The sequence below is a fragment of the Paramisgurnus dabryanus genome, chromosome 17 (assembly GCF_030506205.2).
Source record: "Paramisgurnus dabryanus chromosome 17, PD_genome_1.1, whole genome shotgun sequence".
Taxonomy (NCBI): domain Eukaryota; kingdom Metazoa; phylum Chordata; class Actinopteri; order Cypriniformes; family Cobitidae; genus Paramisgurnus; species Paramisgurnus dabryanus.
Window position 1 is genome coordinate 18,037,226 of NC_133353.1, and position 27,670 is coordinate 18,064,895.

The window sequence follows — 27,670 nt, forward strand, 5'->3', positions numbered from 1 at the left end:
TTCCACAAGCAACTGTTTCTGATGTAAACAGGGAACTTCAAAACATTCTGATGAAACATAAGACTGTAAATCGAGTTGTCATTCATGTGGGGAAGAATGATATTCACAAAGAGCAATCTGAACTCCTTAACTCTTTCACCGCCAGCGTTTTTAAAAAAAGTTGCCAGCCAGCGCCAGCGTTTTTCATGATTTTCACCAAAGTTTAATGCCTTCCAGAAAATGTTCTTCTTTAAATAAATAAACATACAATATACCAAATGAAAGAACAGACCCTCTGCTTTCAAACAAAAAAAACCGTTTCATCCTACCTTTAGTGGTTCTTTTGCAATCAGCTTTTGAATATGGGTAGGTTTTTGCAAAAACACCATATTTTGAGCAAAAAGCAAAAATAATTCCATATTTGTGACGGACTTTTCATAGAGATCCCATTCAGAGCGATTTTTAAAACAGACACGGACATGCAGCAACTTGCCATAGGGCAATACTTCCGGTTTTAAAAAGTTGCGGAAGGGATAATAGCGGTATTGCGGAAAGACGGAAAATCTCGTCATTGGCGGGGAAGCGTTTTCTCTTAATTGACGAGATATCTCGTCAATGGCGGGGAAAGAGTTAAGAGGGATTTCAACAAACTTTTTGAAACACTCAGAACAGTGAAAGTTCAGCCGTTCATTAGTGGACCACTTCCAGCAAGAGGAACAAATAGGTTTTCACGGTTGCTTGGACTTAATACATGGCTGCAAAAAACCTGCAACATTAAGGGACTGAACTTTATCAACAACTTCAATCTTTTCTGGAGTCAGAGACAACTATTTAAACAGGATGGCATCCACCCAAACAGACTGGGTGCAAGAGTGCTAAAGGACAATATCTATTTCTCCCTTCATCATCCTTCATCAGTGTGTGCCAATCCACTCAACCTGAATGGCACACACACACCTGGACAGAGTATGAATGACCACAGGACTTCTTTTCAGCACCTGAATGGACATGACGTCGACATATCCCACAAGGACAGAGATAACACCACGCAGCCACAACAACCACTGCTCATGGACACAATCTCAGCTGAGTCCTGCCCACAGAGCTCACAACAGTCAGACTGTGTCAGATTAGAATGGCTCCAAGATTCAGCACCCAAGGACAACTTTTTGGAAAACAGCCAGGGAAACCAGGACAACATATCACAGCCTCCGGTCACATCAGAGCAACAGGACTCCTCCTCACTAGATATGTCATTCCTCTCTCCAGCATCCCCGCTTTTGACCTTCTCCATAAAAATGGAGGAACTGGTTTATGCTGGAACTAAACTATCCCACTCTATTGCTGCGAGTACCCAGCTTTCGACCAGAAAACGGCAAGCCCCACAACCACCAAAACCAGTGGGCCCAGCTCCCCCTCCTCGTCCTGTGAGAGCTCTTCGGTCTCAGACACAACGCCAAGACACACACCCTCCTCCATCTGCTGTAGGTGAACCTAAAACAACTGATAACGGCTCTCAGTGATGTGTGTCGAGTTTCTGCTATGAAAATACTAATACTTTCAATTGTATACATAAAAAGCAGGAACTCAGTGTGCCTATATCTTTCTCTATTTCTGTTTTAGTACATGATAGAAAGCCTAAGGCTGTATCAAACCGTGTGGCAAATCAATCTAATCTGCTGCCTGTGACATATCAAACTAAGATCTCTGTTAGGTAAAAAAATTGTACTGTTAAGTTAGCACTTTTAAACATCTGTTCACTTAAAAATAAATCACTTCTAGTCAGCGACTTAATAACCACAAACAACCTGGATTTTATGTTTCTAAATGAAACATGGTTAGAAGAAAGCTACAGTGCAACAGTCCTTAATGAGACAGCCCCTCCTAACTTTACTTTTATGAGTGTCTGCAGAACTGCTAGGAGAGGTGGAGGTGTAGCTGCTCTTTTTAAAGATGTCTATCAATGTAAGCAAGTGTCATTTGGGAATTACCCATCTTTTGAATATCTAGGTATTGTGTTGAAAGGTATCCCACGCATTCTACTTATTATTATTTACAGGCCCCCAAAATACTCTCCAGCATTTGTTGAGGACTTTACAGAACTGTTATCAATGATTTCCTCAGAGTTTGACTGTTTTGCTATTGCTGGAGATTTTAACAACATTCACAAAGATAAGCCAGAAAGCATTATGGCAAAAGATGTCACAGCTGTTTTAAACACGTTTGATCTGACTCAACATGTACATGGACCCACACACAATCGTGGACACAATCTAGATTTAATTATCAGTAAGGGAGTAAACATTTCATCAATTGTTATTAAGGATGTAGCACTGTCTGATCATTTCTGTCTTTTTTTTGATATATTGATCTCTCCTACTATTGAAACTAGATCTCTGTCTGTCAAAAAGAGATGCTTAAATGAGAACGCCAGTGTGCTATTTATGAAGGCTATATCTTTAACACCAAGCATATCTGCAGACTCTGTTGATTCTTTCCTTGATTCCTTTAATTCGAAAGTTAAGAGTGCAATCGATGATATTGCTCCTGTAAAAGTCAGGAAGAAGAATGGCAGGCAAAAATCACCTTGGAGAAACTCAACAGAGGTGCATAATATGAAGAGACAATGCAGAAAAGCTGAGCGCATGTGGCGGAAGACAAAACTTGTAGTCCATTATAATATCTATAAAGACAGCCTTCGTGCTTTCAGTGTGGAACTAGGCAAAGCTAGACAGACTTTCTTTTCAAATATTATAAACAGCAACATAAATAACACACGCACTCTTTTTGCTACTATAGAGAGACTAACAACCCCCCCAAGTCACATTCCTAGTGAAATGCTCTCAGACAGCAAATGCAGTGAGTTTGTTAACTTCTTCTCTGAGAAAATCAATAATATCAGAAAGGTGAAGAGGTTAACAGTTGGATGTGCCAAAACTTTCTTCAGTTAAACAAAGAGAAAACTGAAGTCATTGCGTTTGGAAACAAAGATGAAGTTCTCAAGGTGAATGCATACCTTGACGCTAGGGGTCAAACAACTAAAAATCAAGTCAGGAATCTTGGTGTGATTCTGGAGTCTGACCTTAGTTTCAGTAGTCATTTCAAAGCAATAACTAAATCAGCATATTATCATCTCAAAAATATTGCAAGAATTAGATGCTTTGTTTCCAGACAAGACTTAGAGAAACTTGTGCATGCTTTCATCACCAGCAGGGTGGATTATTGTAATGGCCTCCTCACTGGCCTCCCCAAAAAGACCATTAGACAGCTTCAGCTCATTCAGAATGCTGCTGTCAGGATTCTGAGCAGAACCAGAAAATATGAACATATCACACCAGTCCTCAGGTCTCTACACTGGCTACCAGTTAGATTTAGGATTGATTTTAAAGTATTATTAATGGTATATAAATCACTCAATGGACTAGGACCTCAATACATTACTGATATGCTCATTGAATATAAACCCAACAGATCACTCAGATCATTAGGATCACATCAGCTAGAAATACCAAGGGTTCACTCAAAGCAAGGAGAGTCAGCTTTTAGCTATTATGCCAGTCACAGCTGGAACCAGCTTCCAGAAGAGATCAGATGTGCTCCAACAGTAGTCACATTCAAATCCAGACTCAAAACACATCTGTTTAGCTATGCATTTACTGAATGAGCACTATGCTGCGTCCGAACTGATTGCACTATATTTTATATGCACTATTTTAATTCTTTTTATTTCTCTTGATTTTATTCTTATCTTTAACTGTTTTATACTTTTATTCCTGTTTTATTCTTTTTCACACATTTAAACAATTTTTATTAAAATCACATTTATTTTATTTTAATTGATATTTTAAATTCATCTATCTTTGATTTTTTGTTTTCTCCTTTCTATGTAAAGCACTTTGAATGACCTCTGTGTATGAAATGTGCTATACAAATAAACTTGCCTTGCCTTGCCTATCAGATAACAACCCATCAGGTACACTACGGTCACAAAATTCTGGTCACTTAATTATCCATAGAATATCATGAATGTCTAAAGATGGTCGATCCTTTTCCTACTTAGCCCCTAAGCTCTGAAATGATTTAACAAAAAACGTTCAAGAATCTGACATAGTCGATCAAGTCTAAACTAAAGACATTTCTCTTTAACAAAGCATTCACATAATTTGTCTAGTAAATGTACTTATCACACAATAGTTAGCTTGCCTGAAACAAAGCATTCACATAATTTGTCTGGGTAATATACTTATGCCGCAATAGTTATTCTGCTGCTTATGTTGTCCATCAATTTTTCTGTGTTTTCTCCTGCATCTATTAATGTAAAGCCACTTTGAAACAATTCACAATTGTGAAAAGCGCTATATATATATAAAAAATTGAATTAAGATGGCACTGTTATCAAAAGCTAGTTATTTTCATTTGTAGGGTTTTAAATATGTATATTTCTCTTACAAAACTGGAATGATTACCCTTAAAAGGCTTTTATTTATCCCCGGAACAGTGTGGATTACTTTTGCTAAGGATGGATGCACTTTCTTTGGACTGAAGGAGCGGCCCCATTTTCATTTATTATAAAGATTGGAAGTCAAAAATATGTAAATATGTGTTTCAAATAAAAAATGATGGACATAATATGGTAACTTTGGTAACACTGGTAACTTGAGTGGCTTCAGGGCGAGTAAATCATGGGGTAATTTTTATTTTTAGCTGAAATATTCCTTTAAAGGCATTCTAAGCGAATCTGCGAGACGTTAGTTTTTGTTGATGTTTGAATTGTTTTCAAACAGACGAAGCGTAGCTAACTCCTCCCCCTCCCTTCCGTGCTTTCATGAACACGTACAACCCCCACCCCCAAATCCTTCTTGTCGTTTATTGGTTAGAATACTTTGTTATGGTTTCTGTTTGTAGGTTTGGCCACTGTGTTGTTATTGCCGTTTGTGAAGTCTGGGCTGTCTACAGAGATCGCGCATTTTTACAGTTTGATCAGCGGACAGGCAGCAAGCAGATAGTGAGGAGATGTTTGCTGTATGTAACAAAAAATGTTTTATGGTCTAAAACGCGTCAATTCGCTTAGAGCACCTTTAACGTTGTTAGTTGGGTCACAGAAGGCACAGTCATATTTAATAGTTAATCCTTATACACTACAGAATAATTCACACTAACACATAGTATATCACATTTGAAATAGGCTGCAAAACATGTACAGTAAAGTCATGCCAATGCTAACATGAACAAAATATATATAATATTTAGTTTGTGGTACTCACCTCTTTTTCTGGTTATCAAATGTTGAACTTGAGTGTAATCCTTAGGGGTGTCACTTTTAGTACTGTCCTCAGCCTGCAGGGTTGTGGGTAACCACAATGAATTGTGGTGTGAAAGATTTTGATTGTGAAACTGTTTAAGCTCGGTTGTAACCTCTTGAACTTTCCTCTTTTCCCTCTTAAGCATGCTCACTAATATACCTGAATAGCTGGAATTAAGGAACATTGTTTGTTTTAGTCAGTACCTAAGTATACAAAGAAAAATATCCAGACCAGTGGTGTAGTCCTAACAAAAAAGTGGTATACTACAACACCATTATCCCCAAAGACAAATGACCAAAAAATAAAGTTAGAAGTCAATGTATTTTTTCTAGTAACATGACAATTAAATATGCCATTCTTAATTCTTTACTTATGCTTATGTACTTATAATTATGAATTGTCATGTCTTGTCCAGGACTTTACAAATACTTTGGGCTGAACAATGAAAGTGGTGGGCCAATCTGTGAAATTAAAGGTTAATCATTATAAACTTTACATTTTTAAAAATAAGTAATGGAGATCTCTTGTTGCTCAAAAAGTATTAAATTTTGTTTTAACAGTAACACTAACTACATTCATAGGGCACTGGCTTTAGTTAAAAGTTGGAATAAATAGACACTGGTACGGTGGCTACAATAGACATTTTTTTAAAAAGCATCATATTTTCATACATAACATTCTATACACAAGATTTTTACTATTTAATACAACTTCTAAAATAGTTTTACCGTTTAAATGTAGTAAGAGTGACAAATAACACCAATTACATAAAAACTTATTCAAGATTTTCCTTGATACAGATACAGATGTAACTTTACCAACACTAAATCGAATACTTGTTAATCGTTTGAAGAGAAGAGAAATGTATATAGTAAATGTTGTTATAAAAATACCTTAATTTAAATGTAGAGTAAACATAATGAACAACTGTAAAGGAGCATACAGAGAAAACGTTCGTGAAAGTATTTTAACTTGTGAGCTTTCAAACAGAAGAGCAAAGTGATTTGTTTTATTTTTGTTGTGTGTAATTTAAATAAGATAAAATTTGTGACGGATATCAATGATTCGCAATGCACCACAATATCATAAAGAGATAGTGTTTAAAGCAGCTCAAGGGAAAGAGTGAAGAGTTGTCTCTTTCAGTTGCTGATAGAGTGGACTCCTCGTTGGGGCGATGCAGACACTGATTATACTTTTGTATGAGGTGGAGCTGTGGGAAATAGCATGCATTTAAAAAAAAATAAGGAAAAAGGCTTTACCTTTAAAGGGAAAGTGTGATGGGTATGTAGCCCACTGCACATGTTTAGCCCTACCATTTTAAGTTATTTTTAAGTTTTAATTGCATTTTGTTACTTTTTAGATTCCCTTACACTGCAAAAAAATGACTTTCTTCATTAGTATTTTTGTTTTGTTTTCAGTAGAAATATCTAAAAATTCTTAAATCAAGATGTATTTTCTCGATGAGCAAAATGACCTAAGAAAATAATACTAGATTTTAGACAAAAAATATACAATTTAAGTGAATTTGTGCTTAAAACAAGCAAAAATATCTGCCAATGGGGTGAGAAAATTTTACTTGAATTTCACAATTTTTTTCTCACCCCATTGGCAGATATTTTTGATTGTTTTAAGGAAAATTTCACTTTTGTCTTAAAACTAGACTTATTTACTTAGGTCAGTTTGCTCTTCAAGAAAAAGCATCTTAATTTAAGAATTTTAAGATATTTCTACTGAAAACAAGACAAAAATACTAGAAAGTCATTTTTTGCAGTGTATGTATAAATAAATAAAAGCAAGACAAAGTTAACAGTTTATTACAACTTGAGTATACAAGGGTGCATTACTTTTTCTGTTTTTCTTTTACTTGAGTCTTGGATTGTTCTGGTTCGTGGAGTGAATGGCCACATTCCATGTGCCAGCAAACTAGTGATGGTTGATTTCGAAGCACGCTTCATGAGGCTTCGAAACATTTACGAATCTTTTGTTTTGAATCATTGGTTCAGAGCTTGTTTCAAACTGGCCAAAGTCACGTGATTTTAGCAAACGAGGCTTCATTACGTCATAACTGTTTCGAAATGTTTTGAAAATCCAACGATTTACCACTAGGGGGAATTGATCACAAATGACCAGTGTAGGTGAACTTGGTTCAGTTTTAGTGTAAAAGTTTCTAAAAAATTTGATTCTTCAGACTAATAACACTACCATTTTGTCTACTTTTTGTTTATAGACAGATTTAATGACAAAAAAATTGCATTATTAAAAAGGGAGTTCGTTTTAATTATTTGATTACCATAAATAAAACTAAAAACAATGAATACACTTTTAATTATGTCTTAATTAAATTTTATAATTTATTTTCTTAAAACCATATTTTTAAAACAATCTTGCTATTATTTTGTAAAAAGTGTCAAATGTTTGGACAGATCTTCCTGCTTTTACACTATTTTGACCAGCAAGTGTCGCCAGCGTGTATGGTGTTTCGAACACTTCGAAAAACTGAATCAATTTTAGAATCAATTGGTTCAATTGATTCAAAGCTTCGAAAAGCTTTGTTTCTCCCATCACTACAGCAAACAAAGGATGAGGCGGGGCTTCAGGCCTCAATTTATACTGTTCCAGAGGAAGTTGGACTATACCATCATGTTCAGACTCTTAGGGGGATATCATTTATTATTAATATTATATAATAAAATATATGTGTGTTTTGTAAATATTATTATGGTTTAGAGGTTTATTGGTTAGAGTACTATTTATTATATACCTTTGGGTAAATTGGTAGAGGCCAAAAAGTATTTATAGGGGTGCTGTGCAAAAATGTGTTTCAGTGTTGTCTAGCCCTTATAACAGCATGGGCAGCTAACCTTTAGTGTGTTTTTTTTTAGTTTATTTTGATGTTTGTTACTTTGCTAATGGGAAGATTATTTTTCCCTTTTTGAATAAACTGCTTTTCATTGGACCATCATCTGTCCTGCCTGTTTGTGGCCACGCCTATTACAGAAAGTTACCACAAAAGCAGCTTGGAGACATTTTAAGCAGCAAAACAAGTGGGTACACGGAGGGTATGCGCTTATATAAATCCTTAGTGTCATTATACACAGACAGTACTATGGAAAAGTAAGCATACAGGTATACGTGTGCATTGCCCTAAATACACCACTTTTGTATACCTTATACAATAATTACAGAGTTAATTTCTGTTACCTTATGCACTTTCATTCTGTGGAGAACATGTGGACTTAAACTCTCTGATGTCTCTGTAACAACCATCATGTAAGGTTGGGGGCCAATTTTACAGTCTATCATTAACTAAATAGTAGAAAACTGATCATCTGTTACGCAGTCAGTAATGGCACACAGATATTCTGTCTACAGCTGTTAAAGAGCACCTATTACATTGCTAAAAACAATGTTATTTTGTGTATTTGCTGTAATTCAATGTGCTTGTGGTCAAAAACCCGCTCGATAACAAACAGTCAGGCTTCAACTGCAATCACTCCACAGAAACAGTGCTGTTAGCGGTCACGGAAGCATTACAGCTAGCTAAGGCAGAATCCAAATCATTGGTTATATTTTTACTTGACCTATCGGCAGCCTTTGACAAAGTCAATCATTTGTTCCTACTTGCCACCCTATCATCGCTAGAGATCACGGGTACTCCCCCAGCATACTTTCACACCTTCATACATTCCTACACCCCATCCAGAACCTTATATTCAGCAAATGACTGGCGCTTTGTGTTACCTTCACAAAAGCTAATTTTCCTTCACTTCTCCTTGCTGGTTGAACGACCTTCCTATTGCAATCCGGTCTGCCACATCTCTTGAAACATTCAAAAAACAATTAAAAACCCATCTCTTCCAAAAATACTTGAAATAGATATTGACCACATGTCTTTTTCTTCTTTTTAGTAAAAAAAAGTCCACTAAACAAGGCTATAACTCTAAAACAAGACTTATAAAACCCCATATCGGGCTTTTAATTCCCAAACACAGAGTTAAAAGTAAAAGATAAGTATTGCATAATGTTATCACTTGCTTGGCCCTCCTACTGAGGTTTCTGAGGAGGAGGGCTTTGAGTAAGGAAGTAGTATGAAGCTTAGACCGGCATCAGGGAGATGGCTGATGCAGTCTCATCCTCTTCTCCTGTTACTTACTCTACTTATTTTAAATTATTTTAAAATAATGAAGCTCACACATAAGTCATTTGTAAAAAGTACCACAATATTACAAAACAAATGACAGTTTTGCCCATGTAGTATATTGTTAAATACAACGTTAAGAACTATGTAACCATCTCATCATTGAATTAATTTTAAAGAACAATCTAAGACATACAGCAGGGAAAATAAGTATTTGACACATTAGCATTTTTACCAGTAAGGGAATTTCTAAGTGAGCTATTGACACAAAATTTCCACCAGATGTAGCCATCAAGCCATATATTGAATTCATTCAAAGAAATCAGAACATTTAAGTATACAAGTTGACTCATAATAAATAAAGTGAAATGACACAGGGAATAAGTATTGAACACATGAAGAGAACAAGGTGCAAAATGGCATAGAAAACCAGGAGATGGTTTTTCCTTACATTACAAGTTAACAAGTGGGTATCTACATTTTGATAAATGGAAACTAAAATTTAAAGCAACAAACAAAAATTATTTGTTATGATAATGATTTTGAAATGATATTTCATGACTTGGACAAAAACAAAATCACTTTCAATGTCTGCAAAAGACCTTATTAAAATTCTATGATATTTCAGAAATTCCATGACCCATGGAAACCCTGTGGTTCCTGTAATTAGACAATGGTACATTTCTTGTTACTGTGGTTTTACTACAAATACTATAGTAAAATCATGGAACATTTAGTAAGGCATGATTTTTGTTCAGGTAAACTATTACTCATCAATACTTCATGTTTGTTTATAGGTGTGATTGGTGCTGTGTCGTTTGAAAGAATAGCACAATGTGAGCCTTGTTGTTTGTAGTGCATGCAATGAGCGTATACTTGTGTTGCAGAGAGAGGCATGAGTAAACTCTGCTTTAGATGTCTGGTTTGCCGCACTCGGAAGCAGAGTCAGCAATTAAATGCATGGATCCTTTTTATGTCATTGACTGCCCCATGAACTTGGGGTGTGTGCCATGCATATGGATTGCCCAAACTATTTTACGTGTGAATGGCATTGGGGTGTGGCAGTCTTAGCTCATTTCAAGTAATGACAAGAGAAAAACTGGACATCTCCTTGTTCTCCTACAAATGGGAAGAATATTTGGTTTCGAGAGAGAAGAATGTGTAATGACCAGCCTTATCAGCTGAGTTACAAAGATAAAAAATTGTGTCAGATATAACTGTGTGTGATTAAAAGTAGTGATGCAACGATGTATCGGCCGCCGATATTTATCGGCCGATTTTTGATGAATTTGAAACTATCGGCATATCGGCAATAGCACGAGAAAGGCCGATACCGATTGTTTATTAATTAACTGCATAGAAAAATCCATTATATGTAAAAAAATGAGTTAATGTTGTTAATAAAATAAATGCTGAATAGCAAAAACCACCTTTTAAGGTTGTCATGCTGTCTTATTATATTTGTTTTTGTTGGAGAAAATGTTTTTCTTATGACATTTTTGAAGATATTATGTTACCATTTATGAATGTATAATCCTTTGCTTAGAATCATATTTACCAGCTACTCGGAAAAACTGCCAAGGTGAAATAGTGGGTAGAATGTTCTTTTGTTATCATACAACCTTTGATTACTGCATATCCAAGTTGCAACTTCAAGTAACTATCTCTGTTTTGGTAGAATGTAGTCATTCTTCTAGACTTACAAAAATGTGTGATGTTGCTACCATTGTGAAGGTCTGTGAAGTTCGACCTTCGGAATAGAGGATGACACGGGAGTGGATTTTCACTCCTGTCCCGTCCCACTCCCATAGAAATAAATCTTGTCCCATCCCACTCCCAGACCAAAGTTTAAAAAATAATCCCATCCCATCCCGCTCCTGGTAAATTGACTCCCACTCACATCCCGCTCCTGTTTAAACTGACTCCCGTTCCTGTACCGCTCCCATATATTTTTTTCTTCAACTAGTGTTTAGTTCATACATAGAATTTGATTTAATCTGCTCTCCATTCTGTTTTGGACCAGCTGCTGAGCCGGTTTCTAGATTTTCTCCAGAAAATGGAATACAGCAAATAAAAGAAAAACAGTACATAGTTCACTCCATGTCTTCAATAGTTTAGGCCTGGGGCGGTAACCGAATTACCGCGGTCACATGACCCATGCCGCGGGTCTGAGCTCCTCACCGTCATAACCGCAAAAAAAAAAAACACTTGAAACATTGGCTTGCACTTGTGTGTATATGTAGGGATGTTATACACGCAGCTTGTTAACTGAACATTTCCCGTTAACTGATATGATTTTTAATATTAAATTGTCATTGAGTAGAAATACAGGTGACGTTGTCTATGACTCAGTAAAAGCAATACAAACATTTTATTTAATTTGAACGTGCAAACAGCCGCAACAGATCAACAACAGAATCAGGTTTCATACATTATTAAATTGTCACGCAACATAAAGAGCACGCGATCAGAGGTTAGATTGTCTCTTTTTCATCTAGCCTACCACAGTGGCCATTTCTAAAGCAGGACACATTTCAAAAAGTTTTGCTTTTGCGTCTTCTTTCTCCGTTTGTGGGAAAAAGACAGATGTTTATGGTAGGACAGACGCGGAGTGCCCGGGCGCGCGAGACAGACGCGGAGTGCCCGGGCGCGCGCGAGACAGACGCGGACTGCCCGGGCGCGCGCGAGACAGACGCGGACTGCCCGGGCGCGCGCGAGACAGACGCGGACTGCCCGGGCGCGCGCGAGACAGAGACCGACCGCGTCATCTTGCGAGCACACACGCGTCTCCGTGCAGCTTCAAACTATACTCAAGCACGGACACATATGCCGTTCAAGTGATTTCTCATTCAAATGGTTACTTTACCAGACCGTCAGGGCAGCAATAATTTGCGCCATTTACAGGCCATTCATAAATTAAGGATAGAAAAGTGGCGAAATGTCTGTAGGCACATGTAGCATAGGTGTGATTGGCAAAGGACAAAAAAGCAGGAAAATATACGGCACACCTACCATGACGTGGCGACATACATACGCACTCACGCACGCACATACATACATACATACATACATACATACATACATACATACATACATATATATATATATATATATATATGATGAAATACAGTTGAAATATAATTTGAGCTCAAAATTGATCGATCTGAGTGGACAATCGTCAATCAGCATGGGCAAGTGCCACCCTGACAATTATGTAGCCTTGCCACTGCATCAGACTGAACAAAATCATTTTGTGCATTTAAAGGTAAATACATCAATGCGGTGCATTTTGAGAGTACAAATAAGTGACTAGATCTATGAGGATTTTTATGTTCTTCAAAACAAATTTGTACCCTTTTAGTAAAATCTTTGGTTGCATATGGTAATAATAATAATAAGGCACACAAGCCACATACACAATTTGATAAATGAGATTTGCCAATTGGTCAAAACATGTTTAATGTTTATAGAATAATTAGTGGGGGCATTAAGTAAAGATTAATTATTGATTACAACATTTGAATGCTGAATTTAAAGTGGATACTGTAACATTAAAGTTACTTAATTCAAATGTTGTGACTTTCTGGAAAGTGCATTTGTCTTATGCATAGTTCTTTTGGCACAGTCGAGCTACGCGTTTCACACGCACGCGCACGCGCACACGCACACACACAGGGAAACCAGATCCATGAATGTGTGTGTTTGTCATTATATTATTCTGTAATCGCAAGCATTACTGCCAGATTCACAAACCATTAAGAGGAGCAAATACAGGCGTGTGTTCGTCAGGATGACGTTGGATCTGATTCGCGTAACTTATATGCGTGCGTTAACGTAAGTGATTACGGAATAATAATGCAAGCAAACGTTTTGACACAAATGCAAGTTTATATTGATATTGCGAGACAGCATTTCACCTCGACGAGAAATCTGATATTTACATTACTGGCATATAGCGGTCTGATTTGAAACGGACAGTTTTGTCAAAGCAGCAAACACCTGGCAGGTTCTCTTAATTTCTTACTACTAAAATGCTGTTTGTCTCTGCCTTTTCCTTCTATCCATGCCCAGCGCCACTGATTTAAGTCCTTTATCAATTAGGTCGTCTTACCTAGGCTTCATATACATACTCTTCATCCCGCTGACAACGTTAACTTGTTATGACATCTCCGCGGCCACGCGGCATCTACAGCTGGATCTCAGACACCTCAAAGACCCCTCCTCATTCTACTTCTGATTGGCTAGTTTGTTAGTTTGGTTGAGAGTGAAAGATGTGTTCCTCTCATTCTATTTGTAGGCGAACGCATGATTTTTTTTATTCGCAGCCAAGACCACACGCCGGATCTGACTGCAAGCTGTTTGGTGAGCTCTGCTTTGAATAGAGTTCGATCGTGACAAATAAATAGACTACTTGCGGAGTGATATGCGATCATTTATAACGGTGCCTTGCGACCCACCCCCCCACATAAACACAAAAAAATTGGATTTGCATGATTCACGAAAGCCTCATTTTCAGGTCGGAAAAGCCGGAATTCCGGATTTTTCCGGAAGAATCACACCCCTGATGTAGACACGCACAATGCGTTAATTTTTTTTAAAACTGATAATATTAGTTGTTCAAGTTGTTGAACGTTGAAATTGAAGAAATGTGGGAGGAAATAATATTCACTTTCCATCTTCCTTAAGTAATTTGCACATGTTTTGTATTAAAGATAAATAAATCAATTTGTTGATTACCGACCGCGGTAAGAAAAAAATCAAAACTGGCCCAGCCCTACAATAGTTTAATAAACCCAAAGTCTGGAGTCCAGAACACAAGAACCAGACGAATAATTGGATTATGGGGTTTTAATTCACAGTTGCAGTATGGGCATACAACCTTCCATTAATATGCACTTAAGTTTCTATGTTTGTGTGGTTCTGCAAAAACACATAATAAACAAGAACAAAAGCCTTATGAAAGAACATTAATATACATTTGTTTAAATAACCAGCATTAACAGCTGTAATTAAGTTCAAAATATGCAAAAATATACAAGATACCACGAAATGGTGTCATATGTTCTAAAATGTGACTAGCACATGTATCAGATAACACATACAGTAAATAACTATATTTGTTAGAATTGTTAAATAACTGTATAAGTATTAGAACTATACAATCTCCAATATAAGGAAAAATACTGAATAAATATGTACAAGATAAACTAACACAAATATAAACTGGGTACCATGAATATTAATGAGAAGATTTGCGCTATCTAACAGCTTCATTATGAATGATAACTGACAATATAACATAAAAGACGCGGTAATCTTTGCTGCTAATTTAAAGACAACTAGAAAAAACGTACTATTCTGCACTGACGCACACAATAAACCACAGAAACTATCCAAACAGCAGGAAATCTCTTCGCAACACAACTCTTGTCACACACTTATCTCTCCGTTTGATCAGAGCCGCTATACTCTTTGCTGCTGTTCCCTTTTCTCATAAGCGCTTGTAGTGGAGGACTTTTATTATGCTTTTATTTTCATATTATTATGTTTTATTTTTCATCCTATTTTTCATTTTTTAATAACAATCTGAAGCTCACAAATTGTGATTCATATGGAGATCATGTTTTTCTGCTAACGTACAGAATTATGCTCTTTCTGTCTTTTCAGCAAGTACAATGTCCAAGTAGGGACTTAAACATCATGTACCAGCATGTACTGTCCTTTATGATTATGTTTAACGGTTTTTGCTCTTAATCACTGACAACTGAAGGATATCTTCTAAATGACGTAGAAACGGATGATTATACGTGTTTCAGCATCTTACTATAAATGTGTCTTCAACCTTGTGATCGGGGCTCTTAGGTTTTTAAACTTCTAGCACCACGGGGGTGAGAGCCTATTCTGCAGAATATATAAAATTCAGACAAAGAAAATTCTGTCGACAGTGTGTCTGTGTGATCCTTGACTTTGACTCTTAGTGAGTATTATTTGATGCGGCTAAAATTCCACGACAATAATGGCGACGAGGATGCGGATTCCACAGCTGTAGACTCCAGGTTTGGGAGAGACTGACTGATCACCCCTGAGACAAGAGGTCTCGGGCTCCGTACCCCAGGCCTAAGGGAAGGGAGAGTCTCAACCATTTCTGAAGTCAAAGCTGACGGAATCTGGAAAAGAACCGTTGTGGTGGCATCTGAATAGATAATACGGTAAGCGTTATTTCGTTCGTGACCATGGGTCAGGGTAATTCGAAAGGGAGTACAAAGTCAATGGATCTGGAAAATGGCGTGTATGCTCGAGTGATCAAATCAAAGGGCACGGGGGCGTTGGAAAGCGTAAAATCTGGGAGAAAAGGTATGATTTTCCTCCTAAAGGAACACTGAGTGTAAAAGCACTCATTTTATTAAGGGAAAAAGCCGCACAGATACAACAGCCAGCACGACAAGCACCACCTTCTGCACCCCTGCCACCGCCGATGCAAGGACTGCCACGTGGACCAGAATCAGAGATCATCCACATCCTTGACAGCACTTTTGAAGAGGACAAAGATGATGTTCAGATAAAGACGGAACGGGAGGCAAGGCCTAAGGAAACAGCAGAGAAGCCGTTCACCAGAGAAACAGCTATCTTCAGCTTTTGCCAAGATAGGAGAATGGGCACAGCCACAACATAACAACGCAATTTCTCTTCGCAAGGACAACGCTCCCGAGAGAACGGGCAGCAGAGAGAATGAGAGAAGAGGAGAGGAGATCCGAAAGAAAATGTTTGCTGGTATTGCGGACAGAAAGGACATTTGAAAAACCAATGTTTCCATTTCCTGAAAACTAAAGGGACACCGGAATCCCAAGGGAGCGCGGGAAACCTGCCGGTGTGTAAAGAAATGGGCGACTGAAGCCAGGAGGGGGAAGGGGAGCATCGTACGGAGGCGGGTAAGTCCAATCTTGTTTTTTCCGCGGTTCAAATGCCATATTATCTGCTTGCTAATTCTGTTTTTTCTGATGCTGATGTGTGTGAAAGGGAAAGAAACGCTCTATGCAATGAAGAACTTGCTTTGCTTGAGGTTGAACGAGAAGCATACTCCAAACTGCCTCTCGAAGAAATAATGGTTGAGGGACAGGCTATGTTATTTATGGTGGACTCTGGTGCGACTAACTCTGTCATACGCAAAGATGAATTCCCATTTGTCACCTTGAGTGGGCAGTTTAACTCATCTATGAGTGCTACGGGGCATATAGTGAGGGAAGAATTTACTGCTCCACTCTGTTGTATGCATGACGGTAATGAGTTCATGCATATGTTCCTTTTATCTGACGCGTGTCCGGTAAACCTCATTGGGAGGGATTTGATGTGTAAAATGAATGCTAGCATCTTATGTAACAACCAAGGCCTGAGTATTTCTTGTTGGGATACCAGAATGTTGTCTATGTGTATGTCTCTGTTATATTTGTATGAATGGGCCTTTCAGAGTGAAGAATTGTTTGCTGAAGGGAAGATAAGATTGCCACAGACCAGCGAGGTCATTCCAGTTGATAACATGCATTGCACGGCTCATGTTGTTGAGACAGCAGAGCGAGAGTGGGAAGAAAAATGGTTCTCTGTAAAAACCGAGGGCTTGACAATAACCCACATATGCTGGAATGACTCATGGTGTGTGGCACTCGTTAAATTGACAGAAAAGCAAGAACAAATTTTTGATGTTGAAAATTCGGTACCCCATGTTTCTATTGCAAAAAATACCAGTCAGCCATGGGAAAAAGCAGGTGAATTTGCAAAAGCCTGCAGCGAGGCTGTTGATTGGGAAATGTTGTCAGATAACGTGCAGTTCTCAGAGCAGTTAACGGCACACAGGAGAAGTTGTGTTTCTTTTTTCATTGCTGAGAGAGAGAGAGTTGTAATTCAGAAAGCTGTCTCTGTAGACTCAAATTCACAAAACATTTTGCCAGCGCACATGATGTGTGCTAGCATTGATTTACCGCAAGAGGTTTTTGACAATGTACCTGACCACCTGTGGGCTAAAGATAAATACGATGTGGGTTTGATTAAAGGGTGTGAACCAGTAGTTATCACCCCAAAAAGTGATTACAGACCATGTAAACCTCAATACCCTCTGAAAAGGGAGGCGCGTGAGGGAATAAGGCCAGTATTTGAGGCCTTATTGGAGAAAGGGATAATTGTTCCCTGCCCACACTCACCTGTAAGAACACCAATTTTTCCTGTACAAAAGGTCAGAGAAGCAGGTCAGCCCACAGAGTGGAGGTTTGTTCAAGACCTCCAAGCAGTAAATGCTGCGGTACAGGTAAGGGCACCCAATGTGCCAAACCCTTACACAATTGTCTCACAGATACCAGCTGACAGCAAGTGGTTTTCTGGAGTGAGGAGTGTAGTGGATATTTCGAATGCACTTTTCAGTGTTCCTGTCCATCCTGATAGCCAGTTTTGGTTTGCTTTTACATTTGAGAGGTATAGCGAGAGCCCCACGATTTATAACTCCGCCTTGCATTGTTCATTACAGACACTTGTGTTGGATGATGATGTTGCTTTATTGCAGTACGTGAATGACCTCTTGGTGGCGGCACCGACTCAGCAGTCGTGCACAGACAACACCATACGGCTGCTCACTCATCTAGCTGAGGAGGGCCACAAGGTCAACCCCAAAAAGGTACAGTGCTCTGTCCAGAAAGTAACCTTTCTAGGACACGAAATTACACCTATGGGTAAGTCTCTCTCTCCAAAGAGAATAGAGGCAATAGCTAACATACCAAAACCCATTACAAAGAAACAGGTGATGTCATTCTTGGGTATGACATCGTATTGCAGGACTTTTATTGCTAACTATTCTGAGATGCAACAACCATGGCATGATATGATTTATGAGAAAACTTTGGCACCATCAGAGAAGGTAGAATGGACAGAGAAGACTGAAAAGGCATTTGTGGAACTAAAACAGACACTACAGCAGGCACCCACTTTAGGTTTGCCAGACCCGAAAAAGCCTTTTGTTCAAACTGTGGATGAAAGAAATGGCTGTATGACCTCTGTTTTGTTACAAGAACATGGTGACAAGTTGAGACCAGTTGCATATTTTTCAGGACGCCTTGATGCGGTGGCCAGGGGCCTACCAGGATGTCTCAGGGCAGTGGCAGCTGCAGAGAAAGCTGTGCAAGCGAGCAGTGAGTTTGTGGGGTATGCACAGCTACGACTGTTGGTCCCCCACTCTGTGTCTCATATACTGCTCGAACAGCGCACATCTCACTTGTCTGCAGCAAGATGGCTGCGTTATTCCTGTGCATTGTTACAAATGTCTAATGTCACAGTTGAAAGATGTACAGTTCTGAACCCGGCGACATTGTTACCTACACCTGATGAAGGTACACCACATTGCTGTTTGTCTGCCCTACGGGAAGAATGTACACCAAGGCCAGACCTTTCTGACACACCCATACCTAATTGCACCCTGACATATTATGTGGATGGGTCCTCTTCCAGAGACGACAGAGGAATAAACAGGGTGGGGTGGGCGGTTGTGTCTGACTTTGAAGTAGTGAAATCCGGATGCTTACCACCTCACAAATCTGCAAAGGTGGCTGAATTGCATGCACTAACACAAGCTTGTCAACTTGCTACTAATCAATCTATAACCATTTACATTGACTGCTGATTTTACTGACAGTTTCTCTCCTATAACAAATTTTACTCCTTTCTCAAATAGCTGTGTGCAAATGCAAAGCACACACCAAGGAACAGGACGTGATCTCCAGAGGAAATGCACGCACGGATGCGGAAGCATCTCTCATGACTACTAACAAAAACGTTTCTCTTACACAGATTTCCCAGGAAAAGGAAGCCGAAACACCACAGGAGTTACTAATAAGCATGCAAACATTTTCTCTTCCAACAGAAATAGCTCTATGGAAATCGTGTGGAGCAACCAAAACTCCTGAAGGGATTTGGATGGGTCCAAATCAAAAACCTTGCTTACCTAAACATTTTTATTCCCATTTTGCTAGGTTGACACATGGGGACCACGGTGACATGCGATACTCTTCAAAATGAAAATGACATGTTGCAATATTGTATTTCTATGTCCTCTGTATTTCAAAATATCTCCAAAGCAGGTTAACCCTCTGGGGTCTAAGGGGTTTTTAGGGCCCTTGGGAAGTTTTGACATGCACTGACATTTGTGCTTTTTTCAGTTGCTTAAAAACATATTAATGGCAAAAGTCTCATAACACTGTGTTCATCACAAACTGGGCTACAATATCATATAATCAACATGTATGTACATGTTTGTATTTTTGAGAGAAAAATGTTTATGCGTGGTTTTTGAAAAAGCAAAATTTTTAAGTCACTGATATAACTCCACAAAACTCATTCTAAACATGTTTTCCCAAGACTTTCCAAACTGGATCTAGTAGTCTAGAGTTTTTTCTTCAAAATGATGTGAAAATCATATGGCCTACTCAATCACATAAAGCAAGATATTGATTTACAATTTCTAAGACACTTTTGCTTGGGAAAGGCTATATGCATGGAGGCGGGAAAGCTCCTGAATAATCAGTGATTGACAGCTGAGAGACAAAAGAGTTGAATAATGAGCCACTAATGAGCCTTGTGTGGATGTTCAACAGGAATAACTTTCTCTGTAGTAAAACCATGATAAGGTTTACTTTTCAATATAATGTAAATACACACACATTATATATATTTATATATATTTCTATTGAAATATTTTCTATTAATTTCACAAGTATAAGTTACCTTTTAAAAACCATAGTAGCTTAATCATGGTAAAGATACTGTTTGGCCATCTTAACATGAACACACTTCAACCCAGGGTTAGTGTTTGGTTGGCCAGCGAGAGGTTTACTTTTGTGCAGTAAAAAGCTCAAAAGAACAACTGCCTATCGTTGTCTGGACTCTTATTTGTGTATTTGTAATCATTATAGTAGAAACACAACAAGGGACACGCGTGGTAAACGTATCAATGTTTGTTTACAACCGCCGCCATTACCTCACGTGTTGATCATGAAAGCAGTGAATGTGTGCACACGCGAGTGATCCTGTGTTTAATAAACTTGCTGTGCGGAGATATGCGCTTAGACGCAACTAAATAAGGATTGTACTGTTTGGAATCGCGCATTATATAAGAATACCAAAAAGCGCGTCGAGTTTCCTGACTCGCGTGTTTGTGTATGTGCGTTCCAATCGCGTGAACTGTTTGACGGAAGAACAAAGAAAACACTCGCGTCTGGTGATACTGACACACATACGCAAGGAAATAAGGATTTATGTCATGTTTGGTGCAATCGGATGGAACAACAAGGAATGGAGAGACTGGATTGTGGATTGCATATCCATTGACTGCAGGAGGCACGAGTCATGCATATGGATGTTTCTGCTCATTCACTTCAATGGCGCGGGGGTGTGGCGATCCGATCTCATTACAGATAATAAGGTAACTGGCGAAATACGGTACTTCTCCTCCTTCTCATACAGTTTACACCGAATGACAATATCTGTTTTCAATTTCACTTATATCATTTAAAAGGAGACATTCCAAGCATTATGTAGACATTTATCTTTTGTTTCTACACCAAGTATTCGTTAAGTTACAGTTTATTTTTCTGACGCGTTTCTGAAAGGACTTCACTGAGGGAGAGAGAACAGAACGTGCATCATGTTTATTTTCTTAATTTTGCGAAAAGCACAACATTCTGTTTTTATTGGGAGTGGACAGAAAAAAACTAGACACTTTAACGTTTGAAATGATGTATAAATCATATCTGTATGTCAAAAATCAGCAGAGTAATTTAAGTCTCTTTGCGGAGTGATTGAAAAATAAAGAGACTGCGGCGCCCGCGCCACCGTCGACCCCAGAGTGTTAAATCAGCCCTACCCCATCCAGTAGAAGAACCATTACACAACATCAAACCAGGGAATTACGTGGTGGTAAAGAACCTCAGGAGGAAATCCTGGAAAGCCAGACGGTGGGAGGGGCCATTTCAGGTTCTGCTGACGACTCACACCGCTGTGAAGGTCGCGGAGCGTGCCACCTGGGTGCACGTTGCCCATTGCCGGAGGGTTGGTCCTGGACTGCAAGGTGTAAACCAAAGGGAGGACGGCTAGTCGACTGCTACGGACCACTTTTTCGTATTGGTGGGAACCACAGATACCTGCATACTGCAAGTTTATACGAAGAACGACACGAGAGAACTGCAACAGCTCACAAAGTATTGGAGGACGACTCCAGTATTCTGGGTTTGGTTTGGACACACGCACACAACATCTTTAATGTGGGTAATCGACACGACGCTTGCAGCTTAATAACTGTAATTACAACACCAGCTTTGAGACCCCACATTAATTTAGACACTAAGATAATTTCATTCGAACAAGAAAGCAGGATAGCTTGGCACGACTGCACCGTGTGGTCCTACCAAACCCGAACCTACAAAGGAAATTAATCAACAAGGGCTCACGACCCCAACTCTAACTGTGCTCAGGGCTCACGACCCCAACTCTAACTGTGCTCAGGGCTCACGACCCCAACTCTAACTGTGCTCAATCCGGAATCTTCAAGGGCTCACGACCCCAACTCTAACTGTGCTCAATTTCTTCAAGAAAACGAACTATTTTTCTTCTTTCAAAAATGAGATTCATGATCATACTATGTGTGTGTGCATTTTTACTTTTGCAACTGCACAGAACTATATGTACACTATGGTTAAGGGTAATAACCAGAGCTACGTAACGATGACAGTAAATGAAGTTATGAATAAATCATAAAAAGGGAGGAGTGTAGTGGAGGACTTTTATTATGCTTTTATTTTCATATTATTATGTTTTATTTTTCATCCTATTTTTCATTTTTTAATAACAATCTGAAGCTCACAAATTGTGATTCATATGGAGATCATGTTTTTCTGCTAACGTACAGAATTATGCTCTTTCTGTCTTTTCAGCAAGTACAATGTCCAAGGAAGGACTTAAACATCATGTACCAGCATGTACTGTCCTTTATGATTATGTTTAACGGTTTTTGCTCTTAATCACTGACAACTGAAGGCTATCTTCTAAATGACGTAGAAACAGATGATTGTACGTGTTTCAGCATCTTACTATAAATGTGTCTTCAACCTTGTGATCGGGGCTCTTAGGTTTTTAAACTTCTAGCACCACGGGGGTGAGAGCCTATTCTGCAGAATATATAAAATTCAGACAAAGAAAATTCTGTCGACAGTGTGTCTGTGTGATCCTTGACTTTGACTCTTAGTGAGTATTATTTGATGCGGCTAAAATTCCACGACACGCTCAGGCTGCGTTGGAGCGCTTCACTATGCACCAGGGAGGCGCATCCGTGAACATTCATGCAACCTTTCTTAGACATGCAAACACACACACAGGCATGCACGCACACAATATATTAACTAAGTTTATTTATAGAAACTGCATATTTGTGTATAAAGTTGGGTATCATAGTTTTATTACGATCCCGGTCCCGCCCACTCCCGCTGATATTTTTTCCTGTCCCGTCCCAATCCCGTGATTAATAGTGATTTTGTTCCCGATCCCACGGGAATCCCGCGGTCGGATTCCCGAAAAAATGTCAGCCTCTAGTCTGTACTGAGTTTCCTTGGCAATTTAGCAATACTGACTCAAATGACTCAAGTGAATCACACAACCCGGATCGCTTTAGTGAGTGACTCACAATAACCCAGATCCTTAAAGGGATTGAGTTTGCCAGGCCTACCTGCCGCAAAACGAAAGCCCAGAATAAGTTTCCGTTGTTCCCACAGCAGCCTCTAATGTCCCTGTAGCAGCCCCTGATATCACTGCCCAAACCGGTCCTCCCCCATATCATGGTCTATATGACCCTGCCAGAGAAGCACTTAATGCAGCGATTTTGAGCCATTTACTTTGTCATGTCTCAACAGCGGGGATGGTTATGGTTAAGTTAATAGAAGAGCATTTTGTTGCCTATGGATTCAATATTTACTTAAAAAATGTTTGTAAGGCATGTACCATTTGCATAAAACATATCCAGCTACATTACTTGGTCCGTCTGAAGCAATTCCAAACAGCCATGATTGTGACTGTAGATATTATACAAACATTAAAGGGGTTTTCACACTGCTCTTAACCCTGGGTTATCTTCATTCTAAACCCCGCTTTTAACCTATGAAGGTATATTTGGTGCAAAACAACTCCAGACCTGTGACAGTGGAATTTGTATTTGTAGAGATTATCCACACATGTGTATCAGTAAACTTGAAGTCGCAGAGGACGAGATGCAAACTTGTAGATTTTTTTTCTTTCCCTCAAATACAACACAACAGTTACACATTCACAAATCCTTCAGTGCAGCTGCACAAATCCCATTTTACAAATCACAGATTAAGACACTCACAAGTTCACATTTTTTGCTACAATTGATGCAGTAAATATGGTGCATAACCTACTTGAACGCCTGCATCAAATAATGTGAAGTCACACACAAATTTTGTACATTTGCAAAATCAGTTTGTGCATACGTGCGATGAGACTTGCATGTGTGTACAATTTATTTTTCACAAATATTTTTTTATTTTTTTAAATATTTTCTAGCCCAAACACAAGTACATAAATACAACTGCTTGAATCTGCTGCTACGAGTTTCAAACACTCTTTTTCATGTGCTCTCTCTTCTGCACCAAATATCTCGAGATAAATGGTGCGAAAGTGATTTGTATACCTGTAGGCTTTGGCGAGCACTGTTCAGCACTGCCCACCAGGTGGCGCCCCAGACATTCACTGAAGCAGAGTTTATTAATTACCACCAATGATTCAGCAAAGTAAATCGCCTTTATCAAGGTATTATTTTCACCAAGTGGAGAACAATATAAATGGGAGTGCTAATTATACACACATGAAGGTAATTACATACAATATTCCAATGATTCATTAGTAAACAAAATATAAGTTTCATAAATTTCAAACCATCAATATAAGTAGATTAAAAAATACAAGCAGCAAATACACACAAAGGCCTACATTTAAATAAGATACCAAATGATGTAAGTCCCATTCATTTTTAATATCATAAAACAAATTATTTTATTTTTCAGACTAATTTTTAATTCAAACAGGAGGTGGGGCCATGGAAAGAACGTTTGTGATTTCTTTTGCAAAATAACCTTTTTTTGAAGAAAAATATGTGTATTTAAATCATGCTTTTTCTTCTAATATACCAGTGGCGAAGCTACGGGTGGGCCTGGCCGGGCCTGAGCCCGCCCACTTTGAGTTGTGGCCCACCCAATCAAAAGGCCATTTTCCAGAGAAATGTGTAAATAATTTAACAAAAATAAATACTAGTACTACGAATATACGTCTTATCACACTATAATTTCATATATGTAATACAATTATAAATATAATTAAAATATAAAATTTAAGTGCAAGTTAGTTTCGCAGTTTTCTTTTACCCTATTGGTGCACACGCTTGTCAACATGAAACGTTGAATATGATTCGTCAGTCATTGTTAGTTCCGCCTACGCGCGATTGAACTGAATTTGAAAACAGCGAGTCGCAAATATCAAGTTTAACAACCTTTCCACGATGACATCTGCTTATGCCTGTTTACTTTTGGAGACGGAGACTATTACATCACTCATGGAAATGTTGGATTACTGAGGACATCTTTTCAAACGTCAACAAAATGAAACGAGCACGTATTACGTTGATAATGACTTCATGCTGTGTTGAAAGACTGTTCTTCACCACATATTGTATAAAAAACCTATAACGTTACGCTCATCGATGATAAATGCTCGTCTGAGAAATGTATTTCTGCTTTTCTTTGCGCGAAGGGACATTATGATCATATTGGACTTTGTTATTATGAACCAGAAGCCCCGTCTCAGACTACAGGACATGTAATGGTGAGTTTAGACATTTTCTTAATGTTTATAGTGGTGTCATTATTATTTACAGTTTATAGTCAGGAGTATTACTCCAATCAACTATTTAGGGGGCTGTATGATTTAATGTTGTTGGAATATTTACACTTAAATGACAACACATGCAATTTTGTATTGCGCCATGTTGTTTAATGGCCATTGTCTCATTAAATAACAATCTCTCAAACGAGTTCTTTAGTAAAATCACTACCTGTTGAATCTGTCGTAGCCTATGACGCTTTCACGTCATGCATTTTGCTGAGGAGGAATGACATATTGTTCGGATCTACGTTCACGCAACGTAAATAACGTAAAAACTAGTTCCGTTACTAATTCAGTTTATGTTGAGTTCTGTGTTTTCAAGTGGATTAATAATTTGGTGGGGCACTGCTCATAGACTGTATAAAACAAGCACAGCCCCACCTGCCCATATACTGTAGACAAGCTGGTTGGTTATTTAAGTTGTTTTATAAATTTCCCCTTGAAACATTGTGCTGCCTGCATGGCATTAAGGTAACTTGGCTTAGGTAGCGTGCACCAAAGCTTTTACACCCGGCTGAAAACGCCTGGAGGACGCCAAATGCCAGCTGTTTTTTCAGCCAAGCGCTTTGGTTGCTGTGATACTTGAGCTGTGAGCCGGTTGGTTGTTGTGATATTAGTCCCGCCCTTTCACCCACTGTAATTGGACGGCTGTGTGAGAACTTACATTGACAAGCTAAGCTTTTCATCCAGAGTTGAATATCTTTAGACCACAGCGCGGAAAAAATGGACAGCTGCTGGCTGTTTTGAAAAAAGCCGCACTTACATTGGGGAAAAAAATATACGCCGGCCATGGGCATAAACACTCCCAATTTATGTACATTCTATGCTTTGCCCACCCTGTTTTTTAAAGGCCCACCCACTTGAACATTTCTGGCTTCGCCACTGTAATATACTAATTTGGATGATTATTTCTGTCTTTTTGAATCGGGTTACTGAACAACTAAATTCTTTTTATTATTATATAAACAGTTGTTCTGATTTCTTAACATTTACTTTGGATGCTAACCCAAATCAAATCAGCTTTTTAGACTTGTGGATAGCTCGTAATTGTTTATATAGGGATCCGATTAAAAAACCTACAGCTCGTAATACACTATTGAGAGTGGATTCTTATTGTCGTGAGCAGGGCCGTATGCAGGATTTTATAAATACCGAGGTCCATATGTATTTTTTTAGGGCATGCACGCCAGGAAAAAAATTCTTATTTCTCTGCTCTACATATATGAATTATAACACATCAGAAAACCAAAGAATCGAATAACTATAGATTTCAAACCATGTCAGTATGCGCAAGACTTGTGTTGTTTATTAGTAAGACATTGAAATAATTATGTTACCATCCTGGGCACTGTCAGTTAAGTAAACATAGGCTAACTGAATATAGGATCGGTTTAGTGAATTAACCAAAGTCTATCAAGAATTTGTTTATTAAATTCATTCACAATATGCACACACTTATTAATATGCTGAAATACAACATCAATAATCCAGTGGCAGAACTAGAATTTTATAAATGGGGTGGCCAAGGCTACTTTAGGGGGTCCATATCCAATGAAAGAAAACGATATGTAATTATTAAAATACTTCACATTACCCCATATTAGATAAATATTCTTCTTGCCCTGAATTCATAACATGCATTATACTAAATGTAAGATACAAACATAATGCAAGGCTGAACTTGCATAATAAACCAATAATAAACCAACTTACTTCAAAGAGCAGAGCTCAACATTAAGGATTGTTGGCAAAAAAATATATTTATTTAAAATTAAATATGGATTAATCTTTTTTTACGAAGTTACAATCAGGACCAGTGAGTGATTTTCTCTTCTTTTGTTATTTAAGTAACTTTAATGACTTCAACAGGTACTGTTTTTTAGACTTTAAGACAGAATGTAATAAAATGTTTACATTCGGAAGACATATTAAGACATAATCAGTAGTTTACTATGATACTCACTAAAACAGTCCGGACCTCAATAGTGGGTACGGCCAAGGTCAAGAGTCCTGTCTGTGTCTGCCCTATTTCCCTCTTGTTCCTTTGTTGCCCCGCCCCCTTTTTTTGTTGCCATGGACATTAATTCATACTCCACCCACTGCCCATCTGTTTCCATAGTAATTAATTGTTTCTGTTCTGTCATTGGTTCTTGTCACGTTTAATTACCCTGCCTGTTGATTGCCTGTTTGTCAGCCGTTGTTTTATGTTGGTTGTTTCCTGTCATGTGTTACTGTTCGTGTTCTTGCCTGTGCTCCTGTACCTTTTTTGGAT

The 27,670-nt window shown here is 38.4% G+C and overlaps 1 protein-coding gene across 1 annotated transcript in view; it reads right to left on the bottom strand.

Moving 5' to 3' along the window:
* Positions 1-27,670, bottom strand: part of kif6 (kinesin family member 6) — a 677,660-nt gene that overhangs the window by 204,302 nt on the left and 445,688 nt on the right. Inside the window, exon 13 of the mRNA XM_065274836.2 lies at positions 5,244-5,441. Within this exon, the coding sequence (XP_065130908.2) occupies positions 5,244-5,441 (198 nt within the window). The remainder of the gene's footprint in view (positions 1-5,243; positions 5,442-27,670) is intronic.